Genomic DNA, 26,570 nt, shown 5'->3' on the forward strand with positions numbered 1-26,570 from the left:
GAGAAGAGGAGAAAGTTTCCTCTTATACCCAACTCCACATGCCTTCCTCAGTTGGCCGACTTGGACCTGGAGGGGAAAAAAATCAAAAATTAAATTATAAATTTGGCCCAACAATAAATGCTTAACCAAAATTAACTTTGCCATGATGAAAATTAAATTTTTTTAAATTGCCAATTGGACCAAACTTGCAAAAAGAAAATAAATAATGCCTTGGAGGTGCTAAATATTTTCGTTTAATGAAGATTTAGTAATTAATGTGTCATTAAAATCGGATTTTGGGTAGCCAAAGTCATTTTTTAATATTAAATTACTAATTTCATTAAAGACTTGAGAGTTTTCAAGGCAATATAAATCCATTTAAAGCCAATCTTTTGCAATTCAATTGAAATCGATTTTGCCATGCCATTAATTTTTTTTGACAAAAATAAAATCATTTCTAGAGTCTAAAATCAATTTTGCAATTTGGCTTCATCTCCACAAAATTAATTTTTCACCAATGAAAAATTTAAGATTTTCCAAAACTCAAATCTAACAAAATTTCCCTTTTGAAAATTATTCAAATTTACGCAGTTATATCCAAATTTTCAAATGAAATTGTCTAAGTAAAAATTTTACAATTTTATCCTGCCAAATGTTGTTTTTGAAAATTTTGTTCGGCCTAAGGATGAAATTGGTTGCTCCGGAAAGTCAGGTTGGAACCGGATGAAAATAAACCTAGCACTCTCCCCACTGGTTTGAAGGTGTCCATGGCTTAAAAAATCTCAAAAAATCAAATCAAAATTGTTGGAGAATCCAAAAATTTGCCAAGGCAATTAAAAAAAAGGGGGTCCTCAAAGTTTTGGGGCGATGGTGTGAGAACCTCACAACAAGAGTATACAAATTGCTTTTTTAGATAATTTCATTGGATCTGAACATAAATATTACAAGGACACCATTTGTGTTCATATTATATAATTAATTCACATAATTAGAACCAACAACATGAATGAAAATAATATTCAAATATTACATTAAAGCCTCATGTTATTAAATATCAATATTACAATTCAAGGCTATGATCATAACATGTTCAAACTACTTATGTGTTGGATTCTAGTGAGCACATGTACCAAGTTATTAATTATAGTAACTTGACTTTAAAAATTGTTAGATAATAAAACATCATACACTTTAACAATTTTTTAAAATAGAAAAGAACATATCTATAATGCAAACAACACTTTATAATGAATTGTTATACTTGCTTCTATACAAATTATGTATAGAATTCAATTTACACAAACTGTATTTCAAAAAGTAAAAAGTTGTATTGATCAATTAGAGCTGCAAAAAATACAAGCTACTCTGAGACAATGAGCTAGATATATACAATAAATTCTCCATCACATGATGAAGAAGAGACAACTTGGAGTGCTCTAGAAGAGGCCAAGTATTTACCATTACATTCATTTGAGGATATTATTAGAGTAAAATCTCTCTAATTTTGTTTCTCTCTCTTCCGTAGTTTTACGTCTATTTCTAATGGTCACTCTTCTTCTTTGTTTACATATTCTCTCTCTATGCAGTATGGAAACTTTTTCTTTCTCTCTTTATAGAATGTTTCTATTTCTCCCTTTTTGTTCGTTATAGAAACATTCTTGTGTATACTTGTATATATAGATCATTTATGATCTCTATTAATAACACATTAATTATTTTACCATAATATGGTACACATCTATTTTCTTTTGAAAAATAATTTCATTTTTGAAATTTTATAATAGATTTTTTGAAATAGCTTTTGAATATCAATAATTTCTTCATGAAATTTTTGGACTAGTTGATTTTCAAAATCTTTTCCTAGTTTTTTTCATTTTTTGGTTTTTACAGGAATTCGTTTTTTCCTTCAAACCAGAGTAGGGTTTTTGCAGTTTTTTCTTTCTAGACTCGTTAGAAACTTGTTTGCAGATTTTATTTTTAAACCATTTGGGTTTCCTATCTCTTGGGAGGGAGGTATTTTTCTGCAAAATCGTGGCTCTACTCTTTGCAGATCACCTTTTTCTAAGGTCGCTGATTTTTATAGGTTTGCAATTTGTTTTTTTTACTTGCACTCACATCTACTTATGTTCTCTCTAGAACCTGCGTCCACTATAAACACGATTTTGATTGCGTTTTTCATTCTTCCTCTATTTTTTTTTGCAGACGTTTTTTTGTTTTTTTGCAGATGTTTTTGTTTTTTGTGGCTTCTATTTGCATTCTCACAATTGTTTTAGATTTTTAGCTCCAATATTGGTTGTTTACAACTCTTTTGTCATTGTCTAGGGTTTCTCAACTCCTTAGGTTTCTGAATCTGCAACCAGACCTTTTTCCACTATTTTTTTCAGTCAAATCTGCCATTCTTTTGGTTTTTAAAAAACGGCTAGGGTTTCATTCAAAAGTCTCTGTTTTGTACCGTTTAATTTTTTTTTGGCAGATTCTTGGTGGGTTTTTGCAGATCTCAACTGGGTCGGTCTTTGTTTTTTCAAGCATCGTTTTCCATGGATAGATTTTCGAGCCAGTGTAATCAAAATCTAATTTCAGATTCTTTCTTTTTTTTCAAGATCTCTTTAGGTGTCCTTTCATTTTTTCTGGGTCTTCTGTCAATTTGCCTCGCAATTTGTGCCATTTATGATATTCATGTTTTTGCATCGAAAAACATATCATGGCATCTCTCACCAATCTTCTCTTAGAAGCTAGTCAACGATTCAACAGAAAGAACTACAACACCTGGAAGTAGAGAATGATGATGATCTTTGAGTACCGTCATGTTGAAGTGCTTGTTCTGGTTACCAAGATTTGTCCTACCATAGTTGATCTACTCCAAAGAAGTTTGATGAGTGTAATTGTGAAGCGGTTATGCTTATTAAGCTTTCAGTTACTGATGATTAGCTACCTCAAATGCCATTTGGCAAGATAGCTGTAGAGATTTGGAAAACTTTGAAGGATCTCCATGAGACATTAGATAAAAGCAGAGCCTTCTTTATGAAGAATCAACTATTCTCTATTATTATGGATGAGCACATGTCCTTACAAGAACATCTTTTAAAGATTAAAGATATCAGAGATCAGCTTGAGGCCATTGACCGTACAATGGAGGAAGAGGATATGGTGGTCATTACTCTGAAAAGTCTACCATCATCCTATGAGCACTTTATTGAGTTGCTCAACAGTATTGCAACTAATGTTGACCTCAAATTTCCAAATTTGTGCGCCGAACTCTTGCAGTAGGACTGTTGGAAACAACAGTTGGGCAACAATGCTCCTTCATCCTCCTTTGAACAAGCATTTTCAGCCAAATCCTCTAACAAGGATAAAGGCCCATCTTAGTCATCTTCTCAGTCTTAGAATAGCTCCAAGAAGAAGCAAATCCGATGCAACTATTGCCACAAATTCGGTGTCATGTGATCCAAGAATGTAGGATTCACATTCCTTTTGATTGGCGGAAGCAAGGAGAGTCTTAGCCATAGTTTAATATTGCAGAACATGTAGAGCTCATTGATCAGCTTGAGCTCGAGTCTTCCTATTGCGCCTTTTGAAGATTCTCAATTTTTTTGTTTTGAAGTTAGAATGACCATTTTGGAGGGTAATAGAATAAAATCTCTCTAATCTTGTCTCTCCCTTCCATAGATTTACTTCTATTTCTAATGGTCTCTCTTCTTTCTATTTCTAATGGTCTCTCTTCTTCTATGTTTCCATATTATCTTTGTGTTCAGAATGAAAACTTTCTCTTACTCAACGGTGTTAGAAGACAAGATAAAGGGAAAAAAACGATAACGTTTTGTTTGGCAGTTAATTTTTTGCGTTGGGAGGCATTTATATATATGTTTCTTTTGTGTTTACTTTAATTAACTAATTAATTGCCTCTTCTCATTGAAATTTGCAAAAAAAAATGTATTTTTAATTAAATTTTAGTAGTTTTTTAGGTTCCTGAGTTTTCTTGAGTTTTTTTTTTCAAATTGGCCGATTTTTTCCTAGTTAAACTTTTAGGGTTTGGTGAGTGGTTATCGAGTGAGAGTTTTCCAACTATGCTACTTTCATTGGTAAACAATACCAGCACAACCATTGGAGATTTAATGCCCATAGATTGATATTGAGAGTTGCAGCCTATTGTTCTAGTACATTCAAAGGTGGTAGTTAGTTATTGTAGGAGTATAAATGTCATGGTTGGACTTAGTGAAAAGTTTGGCAATAAATTGGCAACTTTAGTGAACATTTGAAAATACATGAGTACACATATTATTAAACTGTAGAATAGATTACCAATTTCCATCATATATGAACCAAAAATGGAGTTTAATACATAACAAAGACCAAAAAAGAGCCAAAATTCTTAAATGGCAAGTTTCTTGTATGCTCCTTTTTTACTTGACATAGTGTAACTCATAGATGTGAAACTTGTAGATTACTTGCAAAACTTCTTGTACTCACAAGGGTTACTATTGAATTCTTTTTATTTTGGGTCACTAATAACTATTTTATTTTGTATCACATATTTACTATTTTATTTTGAATAAAATATTATTAACTATTACAAAATCATAGAAATTAGATTCACTTAGCAAATTTGTCCAAAAACGCTTAATAGGTGCCGATTGGAAAGGAAATACATCATTATATAAATATGTTTTTGATCATTGTTCAAAAATTTGCCTCTCATATAAAGCTATCATCAACATCTGTTAGGTATTTTGGCAAATTGCAAAGCTTAGAATTAAAAAAAGAGAAGTAAAGAGAAAGTTTTGGTTGATGCTAGTGTATGTACAACCACCTTGAACTAACAATTTGCAAACACAACCACCTTCACAATGCGAGAGAAGTGATGAGGCTATTTCACTAGTAAACAATAAGTTATATTGAGATGATAAAGAAGAGGTGTGATGAGTTGGGGACAAACCAATGTGTAACTACTAATTGCAATATGGAAAAAATAAATATTATGCAACTACTAACTAATGATGTGATGTTTGTTATGGTAAATTGATGCTGTTGTAGTTGTATTAAACAAAGGAGATAAAAGCTCCTTATAAAGATTTTCAAAGGCGATGTTTCTAAAAGAAACAATCATGAACTTAAGACGAAAATAGAAACTACTTAATAAACCAAAGAGTAAGTTAGATGACCATTAAAGAAACATTATAATATTTTGACACCCTCCCTTAATGGTCATTGTCTAACTGCTATCTTTTGGTAACAAATTCTTCAAAACATTGTGCTGCTGCTGAGACCCTCCCTAGATTTGCAAAATGTCAATGACGAAGAGTAGCCAAAATCCGTTCGAAAAAGAACAGAGAAGGGTGTCTCCTTATTTAGAATATGCTTTGTAGCAATAGATAATAGCCTTCCATAGACTCTGATGAGTTTGCCACTAACCCTCCTAGAGTCGGCAAAACATTTGACCAGAAATCAACAAAACATTTGATGAAGTCATACCATCATTGTTATATTCAAGCCCACCTTGTCAAATCAATAGTTCATTGCAATAAAATTACATTGGTTTATAAAGAGTCTTCAATAGGTCTCAATAATGACATTTTGCTATGCAAGAGAGATTTCTATACATTGCTCAAGGGTTTATAGTATATACAATTAACATTGTCCATCAAAGGACATTATCAACATTCTCCACTTAGCGTTATTGTTGAGCAATCTAATGCTTGTATAAAAGAAAGACAGTTACATTGCATAGTCACTCCCTTGAATAAAGGATACTATAATCCCCATAACTGGTTCAACCAAAAAGATTGGGATTAAATAAAGGTGGATTCCAAGTGAGAACATTACAAAGTGTATTGTATCTTCGTATGTTTCACAATTGAATTTCGACAATCACTTGACATTGAAAACTCAAACAAAACCCTTGCAAATAAACTCAAAAGAAAAAAAAAATATAAGAATTTGCAAATAAGCTCAAAAGAAAAAAAGAATGTATGAGAAAAATCAGATCAGGCCTTCGGGGGGATCTTTTAATGGTATTAGAGTCATGATCTTGCTAGCCTAAGGGTTATAGTGATTATTTCTATGCATCATGGAAGGATTGGGCCATATAGATATTATACTTACAAGCTAGTACAAGAGCAATTGAATTTTAATATGGTGATAGGAGTCTTTGCCTATGAGAGAGTTAGAATCAACATGATGATCTAGATCATGAGTTATTTATAACTCTCGTTAATACACAACCACTGATTGTGTAGGTCGTAAAATGGATAAGTGGAACCACTGACATATTTGATTTGGATTGTGCTATAAATAAGCATGATAGGCAAGCCAAGTTGATATCAGTTGTAGGGAGCCGTGCCAGCAGTAGAGATTCATCTTCGTTAGACAATGGATTTGACTCTACTTGGCATGGTAGGACACGTGCAGAAACAATCAACAGACCGATGCACCCCCTTTTTTTTTCTTAGAAAGGAGCCCACGCCAGTTGACCCACTTGAAGGCATGGAATTTGAGGATGTTGTGGCAGCTAGTAATGAGTTGGCATGCTTTCCAGAGCATGTTAGAAATGCTTTTTCTCTACATCATATTGAAGACATTGTAGATAGTATGAGGAATCATGGTGATAGGTGGCCTAGACAAAATATTGGTGCCCTCAAGTGAGTAGCTAGCTCACTTTATCTTCCTTTGATGTTAGTGGGAAGATCATTGCATGAACGTGTGTACAAATGCATTACATCTACCTTTCATTTAAATTAGTGCCCGAGAACGAGGCCATTCAATTTGGAGTATTATATTTGCATAACGTGTGTTATGATTGGTGGCATCATGGTTTGGTTACCCAAAACTATGATCTCAATCATTCTTATAGGGAGTTCACTTAGCAGTTGATTACCATATTTGATTGTAAGGATGTTGATTTGTAGTACTAGGATTTAGCACTAGTGTGATAGACTAGACACTTTGAAATGTATATGAGTTTAAACACACTATTGTTATGGTTCCAGAGATGCCTGATAGACGTGTGGTGATGTTGTTCATTCAGGATTTACATGATAGGTTACGATGTTTGGTCTAGGGTCTTAAGCCTAGAAATTTGTAGGAAGCTATTTAGACCACCTTAGACCTTGACGATGGTTCCATGCCATTTCAAAAGTCTACTACACAACACAAAAGTGTGCTACCTTTTCCTAGGATGGATCAGTAGACATGTAATGAGTTGAAGAGGAAGCTTTGCTTCTCGTGTAAGGGACCTTGGGGGCCTAGACACCGATGCCTTCATAAAGGCAAGATGCATCTTATAAAGGTTCTTTTTTATGTGGATGTTAAGCATATACCAGATATAGGTTTAGAGGGCAGCAGTATTGAGGGTGAGCAAGAAACTTTGTAGGTCGAGCTTGGACATGGCGGTGCATTGGATACATCCAATTGTACCATTGCCACCTTCTCGAGAGTTTCTAGATATTATCCTTTTCGATAGAAAGGATTGATAAAGGGACAATGGGCAACTTGCCTCATGGATGGTGGAGCCACTCTTAATTATATCAATGAGGGATTGGTTGCTAGGCATGGATTGCAGGTAGAGGATTTTTCTTATTTCAATGTGACAATTGCGGATTGGTTTTCTTATTTCTATGAGATGCACTAGGAAAGTTCCGCAACTTAACATATAGACGAGAGATTACACCTTGATTGATGCTTTTTATGTTGTAGGTCTTGGTGAGATTGATACAGTGTTTGGCATCCAATGGTTAAAATCATTTGACAAGTATATTCAGGATTTCGGGAGGATGGAGTTAGAGTTTATGGTTGAAGACAAGAAGGTTGTGCTAAAGGCTCTTTTTGATAATAGGCCTATGGTGGTTTCAATAGGTAGGATGGAGTCCATATTTAGACATGAAGATGTTGCTTGATTGGCACAATGTTTCATTTTGTCCAAGTTACCTTCTACACAAGACGAGCAACCATTCCACATCGATCTACTAACAATGTTGGACAAGCATGGAGTTGCATTTGATGATTTCCCTCATGGTAGACTCCTCAACCATAGATTTGAGCATGTAATAGAGATAGAGGAGAGGGCTAAGCTTGTGATTATACCTATTTGAGCATGTGATAGAGTTAGAGGAGGGCGATAAGCCTTTAGTCATACCTATTTGATGTTATCCCTCACGCTAGATACCCTGACCATGGATTTGAGCATGTGATATAGTTAGAAGAGGGCGCTAAACCTATGATTCTACCTATTGTCATCCTAAGAAATTTAAAGACAAGAGCTTTCTATGGTGAAAGGTATATCATTCTTCTTATTGATGATATCACTAGAATGATGTGGGTTGCGTTTCTTAGAGATAAATTTGAAGCTTTTGGGAAATTCAAGATATTTAAGAATAGAGTTGAGAATGAATCTGGTTTGAAGATTAAATGCTTGAGATCTGATAGAGGAGGAGAATTTATTTCAAATTAGTTTAACAATTTTTCTGAGGATAATGGTATAAAGAGACATTGTTCAACCCCTAAAACTCCGCAATAGAATGGGATAATAGAACAAAGGAATAAATCAGTAACACAAGCAGCTAGAGCAATGATGTTTGAGAACAATGTATCACATATATTTTGGAGAGAAGCAATGAACACAACAGTATACATTATGAATAAAGTGCAGATTAGACAAGGCAGTGGTAATACACCTCATGAACTTTGGTTTGGACATGCACTTACTATGAAATACTTTAGAATCTTTGGAAGTAAATACTACATTAAGAGAGATGATGATATTGGAAAGTTTGATTATAGAAGTGATGAAGTAATGCTTTTTGGATCTTCATTGAAAAGTAAAGCATAAAGATGTTTCAATCAGAGATGAAAGACTATTGTTGAGAGTGCTAATGTTAAAGTTGATGAGAAATTCAGAATACAAGAAAAAAATACTTAACTATGATTCTGATAGAGAGACTAATCAAAGAACTAACACTAAGAATGTTGAGTAGGAATTATTATATGAAATTGGCATTGATTTACAAACTGAATTACAAAGAGGTTGGAAAGTTTGATTATAGAAGTGATGAAGTAATGCTTTTTGGATCTTCATTGAAAAGTAAAGCATAAAGATGTTTTAATCAGAGATGAAAGACTATTGTTGAGAGTGCTAATGTTAAAGTTGATGAGATATTCAGAATACAAGAAAAAATACTTAACTATGATTCTGATGGAGAGACTAATCAAAGAACTAACACTAAGAATGTTGAGTAGGAATTGTTATATGAAATTGGCATTGATTTGCAAACTGAATTACAAAGAGATGAACAAGATCTGAACCTAGAGCAGAAATCAAGATTGAACAAGTGACACCTAACATAAATGTGGCAAAGAATCACCCTGTTGAACAAATTATTGGAAGTGCGAACAAAGGAGTTATGACAAGGAACAAGGTTAGTGAAGAATTATGTTTAATTTCTTAAGTTGAGTCTAAGAATGCTGATGAAGCTTGTAAAGATGACTTTTGGATTAAAGCTATGAAAGAGGAATGAAAACAAATTGAAAAGAACAAGACTTGGGAATTGGTTCCTAGACTTAAAGATTATAATGTTATTGAAACTAAATGGGTATTTAGAAACAAGATAAATGAACAAGGTGAAGTTATGAGAAACAAAGCAAGATTGATTTGTAAAGGAAGGAATTGATTTTGAAGAGACTTTTGTACCTGTTGCTAGACTACAAATGGTAAGAATGTTTTTAGGATATGCAGCTAACAAGAATTTCAAAGTTTATCAAATGGATGTCAAATCAGCTTTTCTGAATGAATAACTTGAAGAAGAGATATACATTGAATAACCTGATGGTTTTCCTTTGACAGATGAAAATGATATGGTTTGAACTTTGAAGATTAAAGAAGGCACTCTATGGACTGAAACAAGCACCTAGAGCCTGGGATGCAAGATTGGATAAACACTTAACAAATTTTGGATGTATGAAAGGTAATGTAGACAATAATCTATACTTGAGAAAGAATGAAGATGGTTTACCGATTGTTGTAGTATTTGTGGATGGCATTATTTTTTAAGGTAATGATGATCTTAGTAAGACATTTTCAAAAGAAATGAAGAAAGAATTTGAGATGAGTATGCTTGGAGAAATGAAATACTTCTTGGGATTCTGGATTGTTTAAAACAAAGATGGCAATAATTTATATCACAAGCTAAGTATTTTAACAACTTGTTGAAGAAATTTGGTTTGGAAAGTTATAAACTTGTTGGAAAACCTGTGGTAACTGGTTGTAAGTTACCTAGCAAAGATGAATCTGCTAGTACAGAGAAAACAAAGTACAGATCTATGATAGGTGGTTTGTAGTATTTAACACATACTAGACCTGATATAATCTATGTGTGTAGAGCATTTGAGCATTTCATTTTGTTTCTTGAAAACTTTGAGCTTCTAGAAACAAAATTCTTATAGTTTGACAATGGCTGCAAGTACTAGGGACTAAAGATTTGGTGCTTTAAATTTCTGGTATATTATTTCAAGTTGGATATTTGGCAAGAGACTTTAAAAGCCTTGTTAGCTATTCACTTTATTCTTCAAAAAGGATTGATCGTAAGTGACTTTGGGTTCTTATTATCAATCAAACAAATTTAGTTATAACTGATGTCTCAACAGCTGTTCTTATCTCAACTACTAAGGCACCAGTATTATCGTGGCAGTAGGCACCTTTTGTTAATTTACAATTAGTAGTTGTTACCATAAAATCATTCCAGGAAAAAAAAGAGTTGATTCAAACAACCACCCATTTGTCAATTTCGGTGAGGTTTATGTTCTTGCCACCTACAGTAAGAAGGGAGCTTCCCCTATTGCTGAGAGGAGACATTTATCTCACTGCACCGTTGCCTAAAGTTACCATTTCGTAAGTTTTAATCTTAGTAAGTTACAAAATTTTAGTCAACACTAGTACAACAACACCTCATGGATTGAATTTTCTTTGGTGTATTCATTTTGAGGAGATTTGTAATAATGTGAAGATACAATAATGTAGTTGCCTTGCTTATAAACTGTTCACTAGTTACTGTCGCCTAGCATGTACGATAAGATCTTCTAAGAGTTTTTGTAGCACTTTACATGTTCGATTAGGGTTGTACTTTTATGACGACGTGTAATACAATTTATTGGATGTAAATATGAACACAGTGCAAACGATAAATCCCATGCCAATATAAATCCATAGCATTGTATATTCTAACCACATTATGAACATATTAGTGTCGTAGAACAGCCAGGGTTGCAGACCCATAAAATACATTAATTGTATAAAGTAATATTCTTGTCCTACAAATGATTATCATATATTCTTTACAATCATTCCCTTTAGTTTAATACAAATTTGCTCTTTTTATTGGCATCAATCATTGTATGCCTGGTTGCATGTGCATTAGAAAATATAGGTGCTTTGGGTAATGGTATTATGCCAAGTTATTTAACTTTCAAGTTACCATTACCTTTTGGCCTTTGTAAAACTTTTTTATTAGACATTCTTCTTATTAGTCCATACAAATACTTAGCAGTTTATTGTCTGACGCATCGCAAGGCAAGAGAATCCCCAAAGGAGATGCCCTAGCCCTTAGCTATATAACCACACAACAGAAACACAACAACAAGAAACAACAATGCAAGATCTGATACCAATTCACAATAATTTGTTCATAAATATAACTGATTACATGCAATATGCCTGGCTGTAAGGCCTTCTAGGTTAGGGCCAAATACAAATAGCAAATTACAAAATCAGTTCTGCAAGATCCAACAAGATCCAACTTACAACCAATCTCAGCTAGTCTAGATACACAATTGGATAAGAACACCAAGAAGAATCCACACTTGTAACTGCAGGTCCACCAAGAGATCCTCTAGTTCCTAAGCCGCAGCTCTAGCTCTTCAAATTTGCATCTATCCTTCCTTCTATCCCAACTCCATCATGACTAAAGGACTCCACAAGACCCCTACTTATACCAATCTAAGCCACAAGTCGGCCCAGAACACAAATTAAATACAAATACATAAATTAAATACCACAAGTTGGCCTGCAAACACAATTAAATGTTCAGAAATCGATATCCGAGTAAAATCGCGATATCTCCTAGCTCTGATTGAATTAGAACTCGTGCTTCGAACCGTAGGTAGAAATCTAGGTCCTCTACAACCCCTTAAATGTGCAAAGGCTGATTTCTTAAGGAAAATTGTGCATCCATCATGAAAGTCACACAGAGCAAACTGTCGCGCAAAACTGCCAAAAATCCATACTTCAGGAGAATTGCCATATCTCCCAACCAATAATGAATTAGGACTTGCACTCTTGACACAAGGAAGTACTCTAGGCTCTCTTCAATCCCCGAAGTGCGCAACTTCTCATTCATTAAGGATAATTAGTTATCCACTCTGCAACAGGCACCCAGAAACTAGAAAAAACGCAATTCCAATAGCAAGGTAGAAACAGTTCAAACTTCAACACAATCCATCCAATCTCAATGAAATCATGAGGAAAGGTTCTTCAATGTGTCTCCAACACATCCCTAACAATGAAAACATAGCTCCACCAAAATCCAAGCTCGATGCTCCTCAACACTTAACCAAAATCCCTCCAAACATGCAGGATTGCAGGAAAGCCTAGGATGCTCTTGCATTAGACACGCCAAGTTCGAAAAGATGTTCTAGTAACTGGAAGAACATCTCCTAGGATTCAACACATAAATCCCAAACTGGTTCTTCACATACATGTCCTCCAAGTCTTCAACTTGCATACTCTTTTCCTTGTTTTTCTTTTTCTTCACATCCACCATGGGTGTTTCATAGGTCTGCTTTCCATGCTGATCTCCAACCTTCTCAGAATCTGCCAACTCAACTTGGCTGCCAATACTCAGGTTCCTCCTACCAAGCTCTTCATTCTGCAAAGGAATTAGGGAAAGCTTCCTACCACCTTTCTCAACTGTAAATACATTCTTAACACAATCATGCACAACCCTGCAATCATACTGTCAAGGTCTTCCAAGTAACACATGACAACTATTCATATCCACAATATCACACAACACTTGATCCTTACATTGCCCTATCCGGAAATCAACAAGGCATTGCTCCCTCACTTCCAAAGCACGCTCACCTTGCAATCAGCCAATCCTATAAGGGTAAGGATGTCTCATTCTCTTCAAACCAAGTTTCTGAACCATCTCTTCAACAACAAGGTTGTTAGTACTTCCACCATCCACAATCACTTTGCAGACTTTACCACCAGACTTACAACAAGTTTTGAATAAACTAGTCCTCTGACAAGAATCCAATTTTCTCTCACCAATCAGTACTTGTCGAGCTAGCAAACTCTCTCCTTGCTCCGGCTGACTGCCCTGGACTTCAATCTCATTCACAACAGCAGTTGTCCTACCAATCGGACATTCAAAAGCTCTATGCCCTTCTTGACCACACCTGAAACAATTACCTTTGAACCTACCTCCACCTATCCTCTTTTTTTGATCAGTAGGTTTTGGTTCACCTTCTTCTTTTGGTTTAGCTTGTACTGAACTATCCTGCTTCTCCTTCCCTCAGGAACTACCTTGATTCTTCCTCTTTAGCTTCTCTTCTGCTCTCAAAGCATACTGATAAGCATCCTCAATTGAAAAAATATTCAGCATACTAACCTCATCCTGAATATTGAATCTCAAACCATTAATATAACGAGCTACCTTCTCTTTTGACAATTCTCTATGCCCAGATCGAATAGTCAACTTGTAGAACTCCTCTGTATAATCTTTCACAGTCATATCCTTCTGCTTCAAATTCTGCAACCTCTTAAACAACTCAAGTTCATAATCAGCAGCAATGAACTTAGCCTTCAATTTAGTCACCATCAATTTCCATCTAGTGATCTTCATTTCACCTTCCTCTTCTCTGTCTCTTTGCAGTTCCTTCCACCAAAGAGCAACATGTCCCTTCAACTTAGTTTGTGCCGACCTTACCCTGAGTGGATCCTCAATATCCTCAAGCTCAAAGTAGTCTTCCAATTCACCAATCCAATCAATCAGGTCTTTAGGATTCAAAGTACTCGAAAAATTAGAAACCTCCATTTTATGCTTCAGCTTCAACTGAGATCCAGGTTGAGCAAACTGACCAGCCCTATTTCCCATAGGTCTCTCCATATGATCAATTCTGGCCTCACCATTTGATTCAACAAATTCAAAGTCTTCAGCAGCTTCCTCATAACCATCTTCAATACCCACATGTCTAGGTACACCACCTAAAGCACTTACAATTTCAGCAATCATGTCACTCTTCATCAATGCAATCTTAGATCTGAGCTTTGCTCTCATCTTTTTTGAGATCCGTTCTTCTACAGTATCACTAAGATCAATAATTGCCCTAGGGTCCAATCTTCTTGGAGGCATCTTCCAAAATTTTAGCAAACCCTAAGCAACAAATCCACCAATCAAGAAGATCAATCAGCCGCAAGATCAACCTTTTTCAACCCAAGTCCTGGCCCAAATTGCCTCAGCTTCGGTGATCTGTCTACACACTCAGGAACAACCTTCACTTTGATACCACCTGACACAGCGCAAGGCAGGAGAATCCTCAAAGGAGATGCCCTAGCCCCCAGCTATATAACCATACAGCAGAAACACAACATCAAGAAACAACAATGCAAGATCTGATACCAACTCACAATAATTTGTTCATAAATATAACTGATTACATGCAATTTGCCTGATTGTAAGGCCTTCCAGGTTAGGGCCAAATGCAAATAGCAAATTACTAAATTAGTTCTGCAAGATCCAACAAGATCCAACTTACAACCAATCTCAGCTTGTTCAGATACACAACTGGATAAGAACACCACTTGTACCCGCAGGTCCACCAAGAGATCCTCTAGTTCCTAAGCCGCAGCTCTAGCTCTTCAAATTTGCATCTATCCTTCCTTCTATCCAAACTCCATCATGACTAAAAGACTCCAGAAGACCTTACTTATACCAATCTAAGCCACAAATCGGCCCAGAACACAAATTAAATACAAATACATAAATTAAATGCCACGAGTCGGCCTGCAACAATAATTAAATGTTCAGAAATCGATATCCGAGTAAAATCGTGATATCTCCTAGCTCTGATTGAATTAGAACTCGTGCTTCGAACCGTAGGTAGAAATCTAGGTCCTCTACAACGTTTTAAATGCGCAAAGGCTGATTCTTTAAGGAAAAGTGCGCATCCATCATGAAAGTCACACAGCAGATTGTCGCGCAAAACTGCCAAAAATTGATACTCCAGGAGAATTGCCCTATCTCGCAACCTATAATGAATTAGGACTTGCGCTCTTGACACAAGGAAGTAATGTAGGCCCTCTTTAATTGCTGAAGTGCGCAGCTTCTCATTCATTAAAGATAATCAGTTATCCACTCTGCAACAATCACCCAGAAACCAGAGAAAACATAATTCCAGCAGCAAGGTAAAAACAGTTCAAACTTCAACACAATCCATCCAATCTCAATGAAATCATGAGGAAAGGTTCTCCAATGCGTCTCCAACACATCCCTAACCATGAAACAATAGCTTCACCAAAATCCAAGTTCGATGCTCCTCAACACTTAACCAAAATCCCTCCAAACATGCAGGATTGCAGGAAAGCCTAGGATGCTCCTGCATCATTGTCTGACCACATTAAAGTTCAATTGATTGGCTAGACCTGGCCTAGTTTGGTAATTTGGACTCAGGTAAGATTGATCATCACCAGTTAATTATTTGTCATGCAGGCTAGTATCATATGTATTGAAATAATATCTTGAAGATTTGTGGAGGTGATTTGAATTAGTGATTTCAGTTGACGCATTTACTGATTAATAGAATAGGTGGTCATGAATTATGATGTTTTGCCAAGTACCGGAAATGAGTGACAATAGTTGTTTAATCTGGAAAAGTATTTTGTCCTTCTAATTTTAGTCAAAGTTGTACACTTACAAATTATATAGATGCCAAGTATACCAATATTATAATGCTTCCACAGAGGTTTTTATGAAGCTATACGAGACTAAACATTTGGAAAGTCTGTGGGCACAGACTTATGTGCTGAATTGCAAGATTTGTCTGTCTGATTCTCTTCCTCCACAAGGAATCAGATAAATCACCAATTTTTTTTTTTGACAATAAAGAAATAATCTAAAACTTTTTTGTATATCTCCTGTTCATGTTTTGATACAGCTTGTCAATAGTATATTTTGAGTAAGGTTTTTCCTCAAATAGATCATATGAATATCATGATATTGGAGTGCAATAGTTAAGTTTTTGACGAACGTGGACTTATCTGCAGGATCCAAAACTTCTAGCGGCTTTGGTAGAGAACCGTAAAAGATCCGCACCTTATGCTGGTGCTTTTTTGGTCAAAGATGAGGCTGGAAGTGACTCTCGTTTTGTTACTGGTAGCGAAACAGAGAAGAATATATATGAATTGAAAGGGAAAGATCTTTACAAGCGTTTGCATGAAGTTGGCACATTGGCTCAGGTATCCAGTCTGAAAATGATTTTCTGCTTTTAGTGTCTATTAATTGTGTTTATCTTCATCAAATGTTCAAGATTCACAAATTTGATCAAATGTAACAACCTGACTTCCAATAATTTTTACTGCATCAGTTAACAGAGAGCTCCTTTCTATTGAATAATATACCCATACCTTGTAACAATTAAGAGTGTGTTTTGTGTTTATACCGAGTTCTTCTGACGCATAACATTCTTGGTAATTTTGAACTGTCTCTAATGATTTTCAGATCATTATGTTTTCAACAGATTACTAGCATACAAGGCGATCAAGTGGTGCTAATTGGCCACCGCCGTCTGCGGATTACTGAGATGGTATGATGATTTTGACTCAGCAGCAATGTGATACCTAGAATTTTATGATGTAGTTCGGGCCCTATACGTTGTTGTATGTTAAACTGGATGAACTTTACAGAAATTTAAGAGAGGGTAAATTTCAGATGTCTGTTTCATCTCTGCAGGTTAGCGAGGATCCCCTTACGGTGAAAGTGGACCACCTTAAGGTTTGTCTCCTCCACCTTTTCCATTATATATAATTTTCTTCTAATATCTTCATTGTTTCCACTAAAGCAATTTTATGCTAGCTCTGAGGATATTACATTGAATGGTAGTTGTGCTATTGTTTTCTAGCCATATGGATCAGTGTTGATTGATTGTATATATTTTTATATTATATCCATCTATTTAGATACTGAAGGAAAACAGATTCAGTTCTTCCACTCTCATTGAAAGAGTAAAAAACCAACAAAGTTTGGTAAATGACAACTTTTGTTTCTAGCTTACGTCAGTTCCTGGAATTTCTATATTGCCTATTGTCACACATCAAAACTTCGTCCAACATGCCCAGATGACACTATACCATCCATCATGGTCCCCATCCTACTCCTTGCTCCTGAGTATTCTTTTTTTGCTGCTAGATTGTGTTTCAGCATCAATTTATTGGCAATATTAAACGTTGGGTTGCATATGGCTATTCAAAAAATTTGAACAATGGTGTACACTGTAAATATAAAATATTAACCATAATATGCACAAACCACAGAGCAATATTGTTAAAAATTCAATGCGAAATCTTAAATGGTAAATCAAAATGGTGTACATATAACATACGTTCAAAATGTATTAATAGACTTTAACGATTAGTTGAACTATATGTGCATTGCAAAGTAAATCACTACATTACTCTTCATTGAGAACACCAACTTCATCAATCAGATCATCAAAACCACAAGAAGCACTAACAGTACCCCTATTAGCTGCACTGTGGAGGTCTTGCACAGAAGCTTCGTGCCTCTCATCTTCAGTTGAGACTAAGTTCAAGTTGGGATGCTTTCACACCACATCCCAGTGCAGCATCGATGCGTCTTTTTATTTTGTTTGCTTGTGTCATACAAGGTTCAAGCGGGAAGGCAAATATGCAAAATTGTCTGCCTTTGGACTGACAATTTCTTGCGCCTAATTCAGTTCAGAAAGGAGTACATGCTCTTGTTTTTCTCAGCTGAAGGGGAACTAGCAACTTATTTATTCAAAGTCAATACAAATTTGAAAACTTGAATTAGTTTATAGAAATGTAATTAAAAGTAATCAGTAAAGGTAGCCAAAGATCATAAAATATTAAAGAGTTAGAATTCAAAATATATGGGATGGAACTTTGATGGCAAGAGGCTGTAGGTAAGTAGAGTCTTGGCCATGGAGATGTCACCTCATACAAACCTCCCCTGTACTTTTCCCAAATAGCTCTAAATTTGTGACATGTTAAGTCCCACAACTTTGTCCTCTACATCTAGAGGAGGAAAAATTCTTGTACATGTTATATTATATCCATTGTTAACTTCAGTATACCATATTTCCCTAGGAGAAATAGTATCTCTGTGCTATAACATTTGGGAGTTAAACAAAGGCAAGTAAATGTAGAAAGGTGGTTATTTGTTCCTTATAGTAATAAATGTTTTCACGATCAAAAGAATTTTTGAAAGATCATGCTCTTCTATTGCTGCAATATCCTTTAATTTCTTGATTATGGAGTCAATGCCATCATATATTTTTCCTAACCATGACTGATTCTAGCATATCTGACCATACACAAAGGTCTCAATGAAACTCAACAAGAAATTCACGTGAGCACATCAAGAGTTGTCTAGGATTGATGCTTTGACATTTTCAGTATCTATGGTTTATTTCTTCCATGCATTACAAAATTTACTGATCATAATGACACAAAATACCACTTGTAAGTTTAATCAATACAGTTGTATGTAAAGCAAATTGAGTCCTAAAAGGTAAAATGATTGGAGATTCCCATGCACACTCTCTCTCCTTGAGCTCAAAATGCTGTGAGATTCCAACGGGCTTGGTACCTTATGATTTGTTAACCTGGGAGGTCTACCGACTCAAGTCTTCTTACCTCACTTTTTTCAATTCCAAATGGGATTCTAAGACAAGTTTTGGTCCAGTCTCTTAAGACATTTTACAGATTACAATGTGTAGAGTGAATGTAGACTTCAACCAGAAAACATTCTAAATGAGGAATGAGGGACACAGACAAGCATAAACTAACTCAAGAGCCTAGAAAAAGAATTGGTTCCTTGTTTTCAGCGGGCTGGTGTACAAGATACAATAGATTCCCACCAAGTATGACACCTCGTAAAGATGGTTAAGGACCATTGGTTAGCAACCTCAAGGCCAACTCATGATGATGGTCAAGAATCGTCAGTTAAGGACCACATAAGACCAAGGAGGATAAGCTCTTGCCTTTGGCCTAAGGTCGTGGGTTAAGGACACCCTATTGCAGCTACCCTACTAGCCCAACATTGATCAATTGTTGAAGTGCGCTAGTCATAAGAGGAGAAAGGTTGACAATTGTGAACTAAAGACGAAAATAGGAACTACTTACAACGATTGAGATGACAATTAAATATACATTACATTAATTAAATACCCTCCCTTAATGGTCATCGTTCTAACTACCTTGCAAAAGAGACAATGTTGGTCACAAATACAAAGGTTGCCCTCTTCTCATTAGAACATTCTATTGTTGCTGAGACCCTCCCTAGATCTAAAAATGGTTAATGGCCAAGAATCTGTTGAAGTTAAGGTCGGTTAACAAAAGGTATTATTCTCAATACCCAGAGATAATTAGATGAGACTAAAACCATGATTTTGAGGAAAATTGCGAAACCCTTTTGTAGATGAGCACCACACCCCAAAGCAACTTGCAAGATAACATGATTTGCCAAAAAACTTTTGCAAATGAGCAAGACTAAATAAAATGCAAGACACAATTTTTGCGGTAAGATTCATAAAAGCCTCCAATGCTTTTTTTGTAGACTAAATAACCCTAAGGCCAAAAACACTAGTGATGATTGTTTTTGAAACCTAGAAATGATACTTTAGGACAATAAAGAAGAAGAAGCCAAACATGGTTTTGAGAAAAATCAATCAGAACCCAACACAAAATTTGAGTCATAGAAGAGAATTCAAAATTTCATGTTTGAGTAGCCTTTTAAAAAATGATTTTTGAGGTAAAATTAAAAATCATACAAAACCCACAACTTTTTTATGGACAAAACAATAAAATATTCTCAAAATTGTTTAATGAAAAAATTATGAAAACTTACCCATAATCTTTCAGGGTAAAATCTAATTGAAAACCCACTTAATTTTTTCAAGGACAAAAAATATTAGAACTCACCAAAATATTTTTTAAGGGAAAAACTTATAAACCCATAAATTTTTTCTAAGGGACAAAAATCTAAAAAACCCCTTTCAATACCTAACTGAATTCATGAAAATCCTAGCAATGGGAGTGAATAAAAAAAGGAGCACAAACCCATAATTTTTGAGGAAATATTAGGCGAAACCATCCTATTGTCTCTTGACAAAATCATGTGTATGCTAAGATTTGGAAAAATCATAGGATAAACTACAAGGTTCTTTGATATGTTGGTATCATGAGGGGACTTAAAATACTTGTTCTCAAGATGATTCAGATGATACTAGCTATTGAAGTTTTCAAAAGATATGATAGTGAAAGCACCTTGTTTTTGTTTTTTCGTGACATGCAAAAATTAAATGAGAACAGGGCTGAGGGATCTATTCTAATCCTAAGAATTTGAAAGATGAATATTACTACAATAAAATCTGCCAAACTTTGCTTCGCTAAATTCAACAGTACCTAAAGCTGGTGCAATCTTCAAGGGTTGTGCAAATAATTTTCATATCACAATGGACACCATCATAATGAACAATGTGCATCAATAATAGAAGTGAAGAACACACATAAGGACTGAGAGTCAACATTACATTGCGCCTAGGAATCACCTAAGAACAAAAGTTATGAGCAAGACGATTCCACCATAACACTATTATCAATTGTATTCATCTAAGTATGTGAAAACAAATCTACTCTAAGTGAGGGAAGAAAGAGAACATGCAACCACCAAAATACATCAAGAAATCACCGAACTTTAATGACCACTCATTTATCTTGGTAGCTCTCAAGCAAAAATCTCAAAATTCTTGTCCTTCACAAAAAAGAAGTGAGTCCTTTATATTAGGTCTCATATTACATTGGGTGGCCAGTGTTTTAACAAAACAAATGGTCTAGATTTTGCTACCTTAGCTATGATTAGGTTTAGAGCAAAAAGAAAGAATTGAATATGGGTCCACATAAACTAACCAAGAGAAAGTCACTCTCTTAGTCGGGAAATAAATGTTAACTATGCAAGTCTATCTAATAAGAAAGTGGGGTGTAATGAATGTCCACTATATGCATCCAATGCACTATCTCTCAAAATAGTCAGTCAAGGGTTTTCCTAGTTGAATGTAGTGAATTTTGACAAGATTATCTCAATTTTACCCACGAAGACACTTAGCACATTATCTTGCTTGAATTCCATCTGTGCAATATCCTATTCATACTTGACAAACTTATTTTTCTATTCTAGAGCCCCTTCATGTACTTTGACCATGATACTTGAGAGTGGTCAAATAATATCTAAATCCCTTTCTTAAAAAAATTTAGTGGAAAAGAATCCTTTCATCTTGCCCTTAAAAAATCAACTATTATTTCTTCTTCTGTTGCCCTTTCTAAAAATAAAGCATTGGCCGTGTTAGAGATGCTTTCGTGAATGACCTTGATTGCTCTCCTCAACTGAGTAGAGTCCTCGTTTGATTTTTCAAACAACTCTTACCCTTGGCTTACAACACAAAACCATCAACGAAAGTCATATGCCTAATTCTCGATTACAACATTGTCTATTAGGGTTTGCTTGGAAAACACTATTAGCTTCCCCAATTTTGAAATAGCTTTATCTTGATGTATATGAGCGTCATCCAAGGCTTGGTCCACATTTTGAATATTGCCAAGATCAGACACAATTCTTTCATATTTATGGACCTAATCCTCAAATTTGTAGGCAACAATTATGAAATTGTTCACTTGTTCTTTAGTGCCATGGACGATTTGTCTCATTTCTTCTAAGCCTTTTGCTTCTCTTAGGAGAGTTAGGGGAGGAACAAATGATGGCTCTTTTAGGCTAATAGAGTGTGCTATGTGCTACAGGTATCTGTGCAAGGCTTTGATCTCACTTCTTAGCTTCTTGTTCTTCTCTCTCTTTCCATAAATTATCTTCCAATTCCTGGGCAAAATCATCAAACTCTTCAATTACCTACTGCCTAGTGGTACAATCCAGATCATATGCTGTCGTATTGTACCTGGAGTGATTTTATACCTAGCTTTATCAGTCGTTGGTTTTGCTAGATGCAATGTTCAAGACCTTAACTTGGCTCATGACCTTGGAAAATTTCTTTGCCCTTTTCTCTACCAATGGCTTTCTTAGTTGTCTCAGGAAATACGCTAACTCCATAGCTTGATTAATTTCCTCTTCAAGCTTCCTCCCCATTCACCTTAGCCATTCACCTTAGCCATTTTGGAGCAGCTATATTTTGATCATGTACCTGCAACTGCTCCTGTTTTGGTGTTTGGCCTTCTTTCCTTGCGCAAATGTGATAGTTCTTGTTATCCTCCGCTTCCTTCATACATTGGTGATGGTTCTTTCCTTGCGCATTGGTGATTGGTCTTGTTTACACATCTCTTCCTCATGGTTTGGATATTTTCTTGATGCCTATGTGATCGCTCTTGTTCATGCATCCCTTCTTCATGAACTTCTACATCAAGAGTAGGACTTTCATGATTTTTGAGATCATCACTCACTATTGTGTCAAGGCCTTCATTGGTTGCCTAAATTGGGGGGGCCCCTCATTTCGTGTTGGACCTCTTTGAAGGTATTGGTACTTGTTGATGTGAGTTTTATTCCACCACAACATGCAACATCAAATACTCAATGTTTCAAAGTGTACCATCAAACATTCAATCCTCTCATGATACAAGGTCATCTCTCATGTTAAGCTTGCAATGACCCAGTGAAATAATATGATATGATGTGAATTAATGTGAAATAATTTGATATGTTGGCAATCAAACTTAAGACAACATTGTGCATATCTACATTTTCGAATATTCTTTTAAGTGTAGTCATATAACTAGTTGCATCCTTGCCATCTCTACATTGTCCCTCTTGCTTCAATAGAGAAAATATGAAGATGCTATTATACTTAGGGACAAAGAAAATGCTAGGAGATGCCTAGTTGTGGTCATCTTGTTCTAATGGTCATCAATTACGTTGTTTTGAAAATGCTTATATGCTTCTATTGTCCATATTTTTTCAATTATACAATTTGTGCTATCATAATTTTTTTATAAACATGGTTAATCCATATCAACATATCTAATCATACTCATAGTGGGCTGAGTGAATGTCAAAATATGTTCCACTTTGAGTTTGTTGCTTGTCATCTAGGATCAATGCTTTGACTTTTTTGGTTCTCTTTGTATGTCATTGCCTTCATAGACTACAAAGAGTGTTGATGACCTAGGCATTCGATGCCTCTTGTATGTTGGCAAATTGTCTCTATCTGATTGTGTTTGATGTGAATTGAGTTTCAACAAGCTAATATAGTGTAAAAGATTAAACGTTAAAATTTGATTGACATTAGTTTTTAAATACAAAGAAATTATTTTCAGTAACTCCAAGTGGGAGGAATTCATGAAGATGACTTGTGACAAATGATGGTTTACTACAAACATTTGAATCTTCTCAACCTCCATTTGGATTTCCGAGTCACTTCATTTGGGTATCAATCTTTTGTGATATCAAGTTGAGATAGTGGATGAGACATATTGTACAAAATATATTTGCATATGTACCCTCATATAGAACGAACTGCCATTTAATCTTGAGTACTGTCCAGACAAAGTTTCAAGTGCCCACCATCTCCATGGTTTGTGTGAGGATATTTGCAATGAAGTTTCTTTACTAGCCCTTCACAATCAACAATCTTTGATGCAAGAGCATCGAGGGTGTAAGGACAATCTTACATCGTCCAAAAATAGTGTAGATTTTCAATAAGGGGCTATCTTTTTGCAAAATTACTATTTTTGGTAAAATGACTATTTTTAGCAAGTTGTTCATTTGAGCACCGAATGTTCTAATTTCTTCCTTGGAGGTTCACTTTGGTTATATAAGCTTACCAGCAAAGTTTCATTGCAAGATCAAGTCTAGTTTTGAATTTATTGAAAAATTTCGGTTTTGGTAGGAGGTTCAAAAACTTTTAAATCAGTTTTGAAGGCTTTAGAAACTGTGAAAAGGGGGTCAAAAGGTGATTGACTGGTGCTTTGCAATGCTAGCACTATAGAGCACTTAGAGATGTTTTGGAAAGGTGGTTATAATAGCCAATCAGGTCAGCGAGCTAAAAGTAATGGCCTCTAGAAGTTGCACTACTTTGGAAAGAAAAATAAAAGTACTTAAAACACTCATTTGAGTTCTGGAAACCATTTGGGGCAATATTCTTGGCATAGTCCAATGTAAAGGAAAATAATTTAAGGATGCTTGGCCTTAAAAGTTGGGGGTTGGAATTTCTAGAATCTTCTAGGGCAGTTAAAATTCCTTATATGAAGAAGGCAAGTAGGGTTATGTAGGGCAGTTTTGATGGTGTATGTGGTGGCTCTGTCTTGCAGATTATTGTAATGAAAATGCCCATGTAACTGTAGCATGTTATATTTTTGAATATTATAATGTCATTCCATTGAAGATAATAGAAGGCAAGTGTTCTTATTCTTGCAATTATTTAGTTGTGTGTGTTTGTGTTAATAAGGGGAGTACCCTTCATCAACCTTCAAAAAGATTGCTCCTTTAGGGGCTATTGTAGTAACCCTAATTAGTTGTATATTTTTGTAATTCTTCCATCCTTTAGAAATGATAGATAGACTTGTTTCAAGCCATCTATCCTTGATTTCTCTAAATGGTACTTCCATAAAAAGCTTTTTCTTTAACTAATTGGGTGGTGCACAACTTTTCATACCTATGACGAATGTAATCAAGATTAAAAGGAAGCCGTTTCTCTAAATGCAAGATGCAATGCTTTTTATTTGCGACCTTACCTACTTCATTCTTGAAAGCCTTCTACGATGTTCCTAATTTACTAAAAGGGTTGTTCTCCTCTTGAAAAGATAACGGTGGCATGAAAGGATTTCTACTACTTGGTCATGCTAAGGCACTAGGAGGTTTCCATGGTCCTTTCTTGGAAAGAAGACATTTTCGCTCCTTTGCTTGATTATTAACCATGTTGGCATCCTTTTGTTCTTTGATATATCTCAGTTTTTATTGGTTTGGCAACATTTTTTTGTTCGGCCCTTGATGAGTTTTATTTCTAAATTGAAAATAGCACATAGGTGAGCTTTCACTTGACTATACAAGTTCAAAATAACCCCCATTACTGGGAAGTTGTTCAATTTGTTAGCATTTTAATCGACACATTTCATTGTGATACAAAACAAAATGATATGTATAGTAAATTCCTTGAATTATTTGGAAAAGCTCACTTTGATGTGGAATGTAAGGCTTTCCAATTGTGCAATATAGGAAAACTAAATTAAAATCAAGTTTTTTGTATCTTGAGTTTAGAGTGTTATTGTTTTGACTAGAAATGAAGAAAAACAGCAAAAACAAATATTGAACACTAATACACAACAATTTATCCTGGGAAAACCCTCCAACTCGAGGAAGAAAAATCCTGCCACACAAAAAATCTCTTTATTGATGAATAAGAAGTTTGAAATACAATATGTGTAAACACAAGAAAATAAGATATCAATAATCATTTAGTACGAATTCCTTCTGAAGAATATATAAAATCGCCTTCACCCTTCATTATCTTGTTATAAAGTGAAGATCCTTTCATTGTCTTGTCCCTTCATGTGATGACCCTTCATTTTCTTCAATAAAAGATAGATTTATTAAGTATTTCAAATTTAGGAAAGAAAGATAGCTTCTGATGCTATAACTTCAACATAGAGCAAAAGGTGGTTTTCAGTATTCTGCATGATATGAAGTTCTACAATCTTCAAACTTATTTACTGTAGAAACTAATTATTATAACTATGGATGCTTTTTACTTGTTATTAAATTTGAAATATACAACATTTGAAATTTGTAATACTGATTATTAATTAATAATTACAATTGCAATACAAAGCTTGCACAATCCATCAAATTGTTTAACATAAAATTATTGAATATTAACAAATAGGACATAGTGAACAATGATTTTGGCAATGGGCAAGCTTAGAAATTACCATTCATCATCTCAGTGCAAAATGCCTCTGAGTTCTGCTGTATAGAAGAACTACATGTGTTAAGATATGATAGTGTTGATCAGATTCATGAATAAACCAGCATGGCGACTATATACATATGTGTATGCATGTATGTATACCAGTTCACCTTGTGAACTACATACATGCATACACACTCATATATATAGACCGTAAAATTATCTTTCAATTAATCTCAATGAGATCATCCTTGCATTTAACCGGAATTATCTATATCAAACTAAGCATGAAAAGCTGATTTTTCATAACTACAGATTATAACTATCTCTTGGATCGAGCAATATATCCTTGCTCAAATATCGATCATGTATTGGATTGAGTAAAT

The 26,570-nt window shown here is 35.0% G+C and overlaps 1 protein-coding gene across 1 annotated transcript in view; it reads left to right on the forward strand.

The window, feature by feature from the left end:
• LOC149560436 (lon protease homolog 1, mitochondrial-like) overlaps positions 1-26,570 on the forward strand; it is a 185,453-nt gene that overhangs the window by 26,654 nt on the left and 132,229 nt on the right. The window contains exons 3-5 of the mRNA XM_089824679.1: positions 16,289-16,480; positions 16,762-16,827; positions 16,974-17,015. Coding sequence (XP_089680805.1) covers positions 16,289-16,480; positions 16,762-16,827; positions 16,974-17,015 — 300 coding nt within the window. The remainder of the gene's footprint in view (positions 1-16,288; positions 16,481-16,761; positions 16,828-16,973; positions 17,016-26,570) is intronic.

The sequence above is a fragment of the Cupressus sempervirens genome, chromosome 4, assembly GCF_028749045.1.
Source record: "Cupressus sempervirens isolate cs-2001-9-10 chromosome 4, ASM2874904v1, whole genome shotgun sequence".
In the NCBI taxonomy this organism is placed as follows: domain Eukaryota; kingdom Viridiplantae; phylum Streptophyta; class Pinopsida; order Cupressales; family Cupressaceae; genus Cupressus; species Cupressus sempervirens.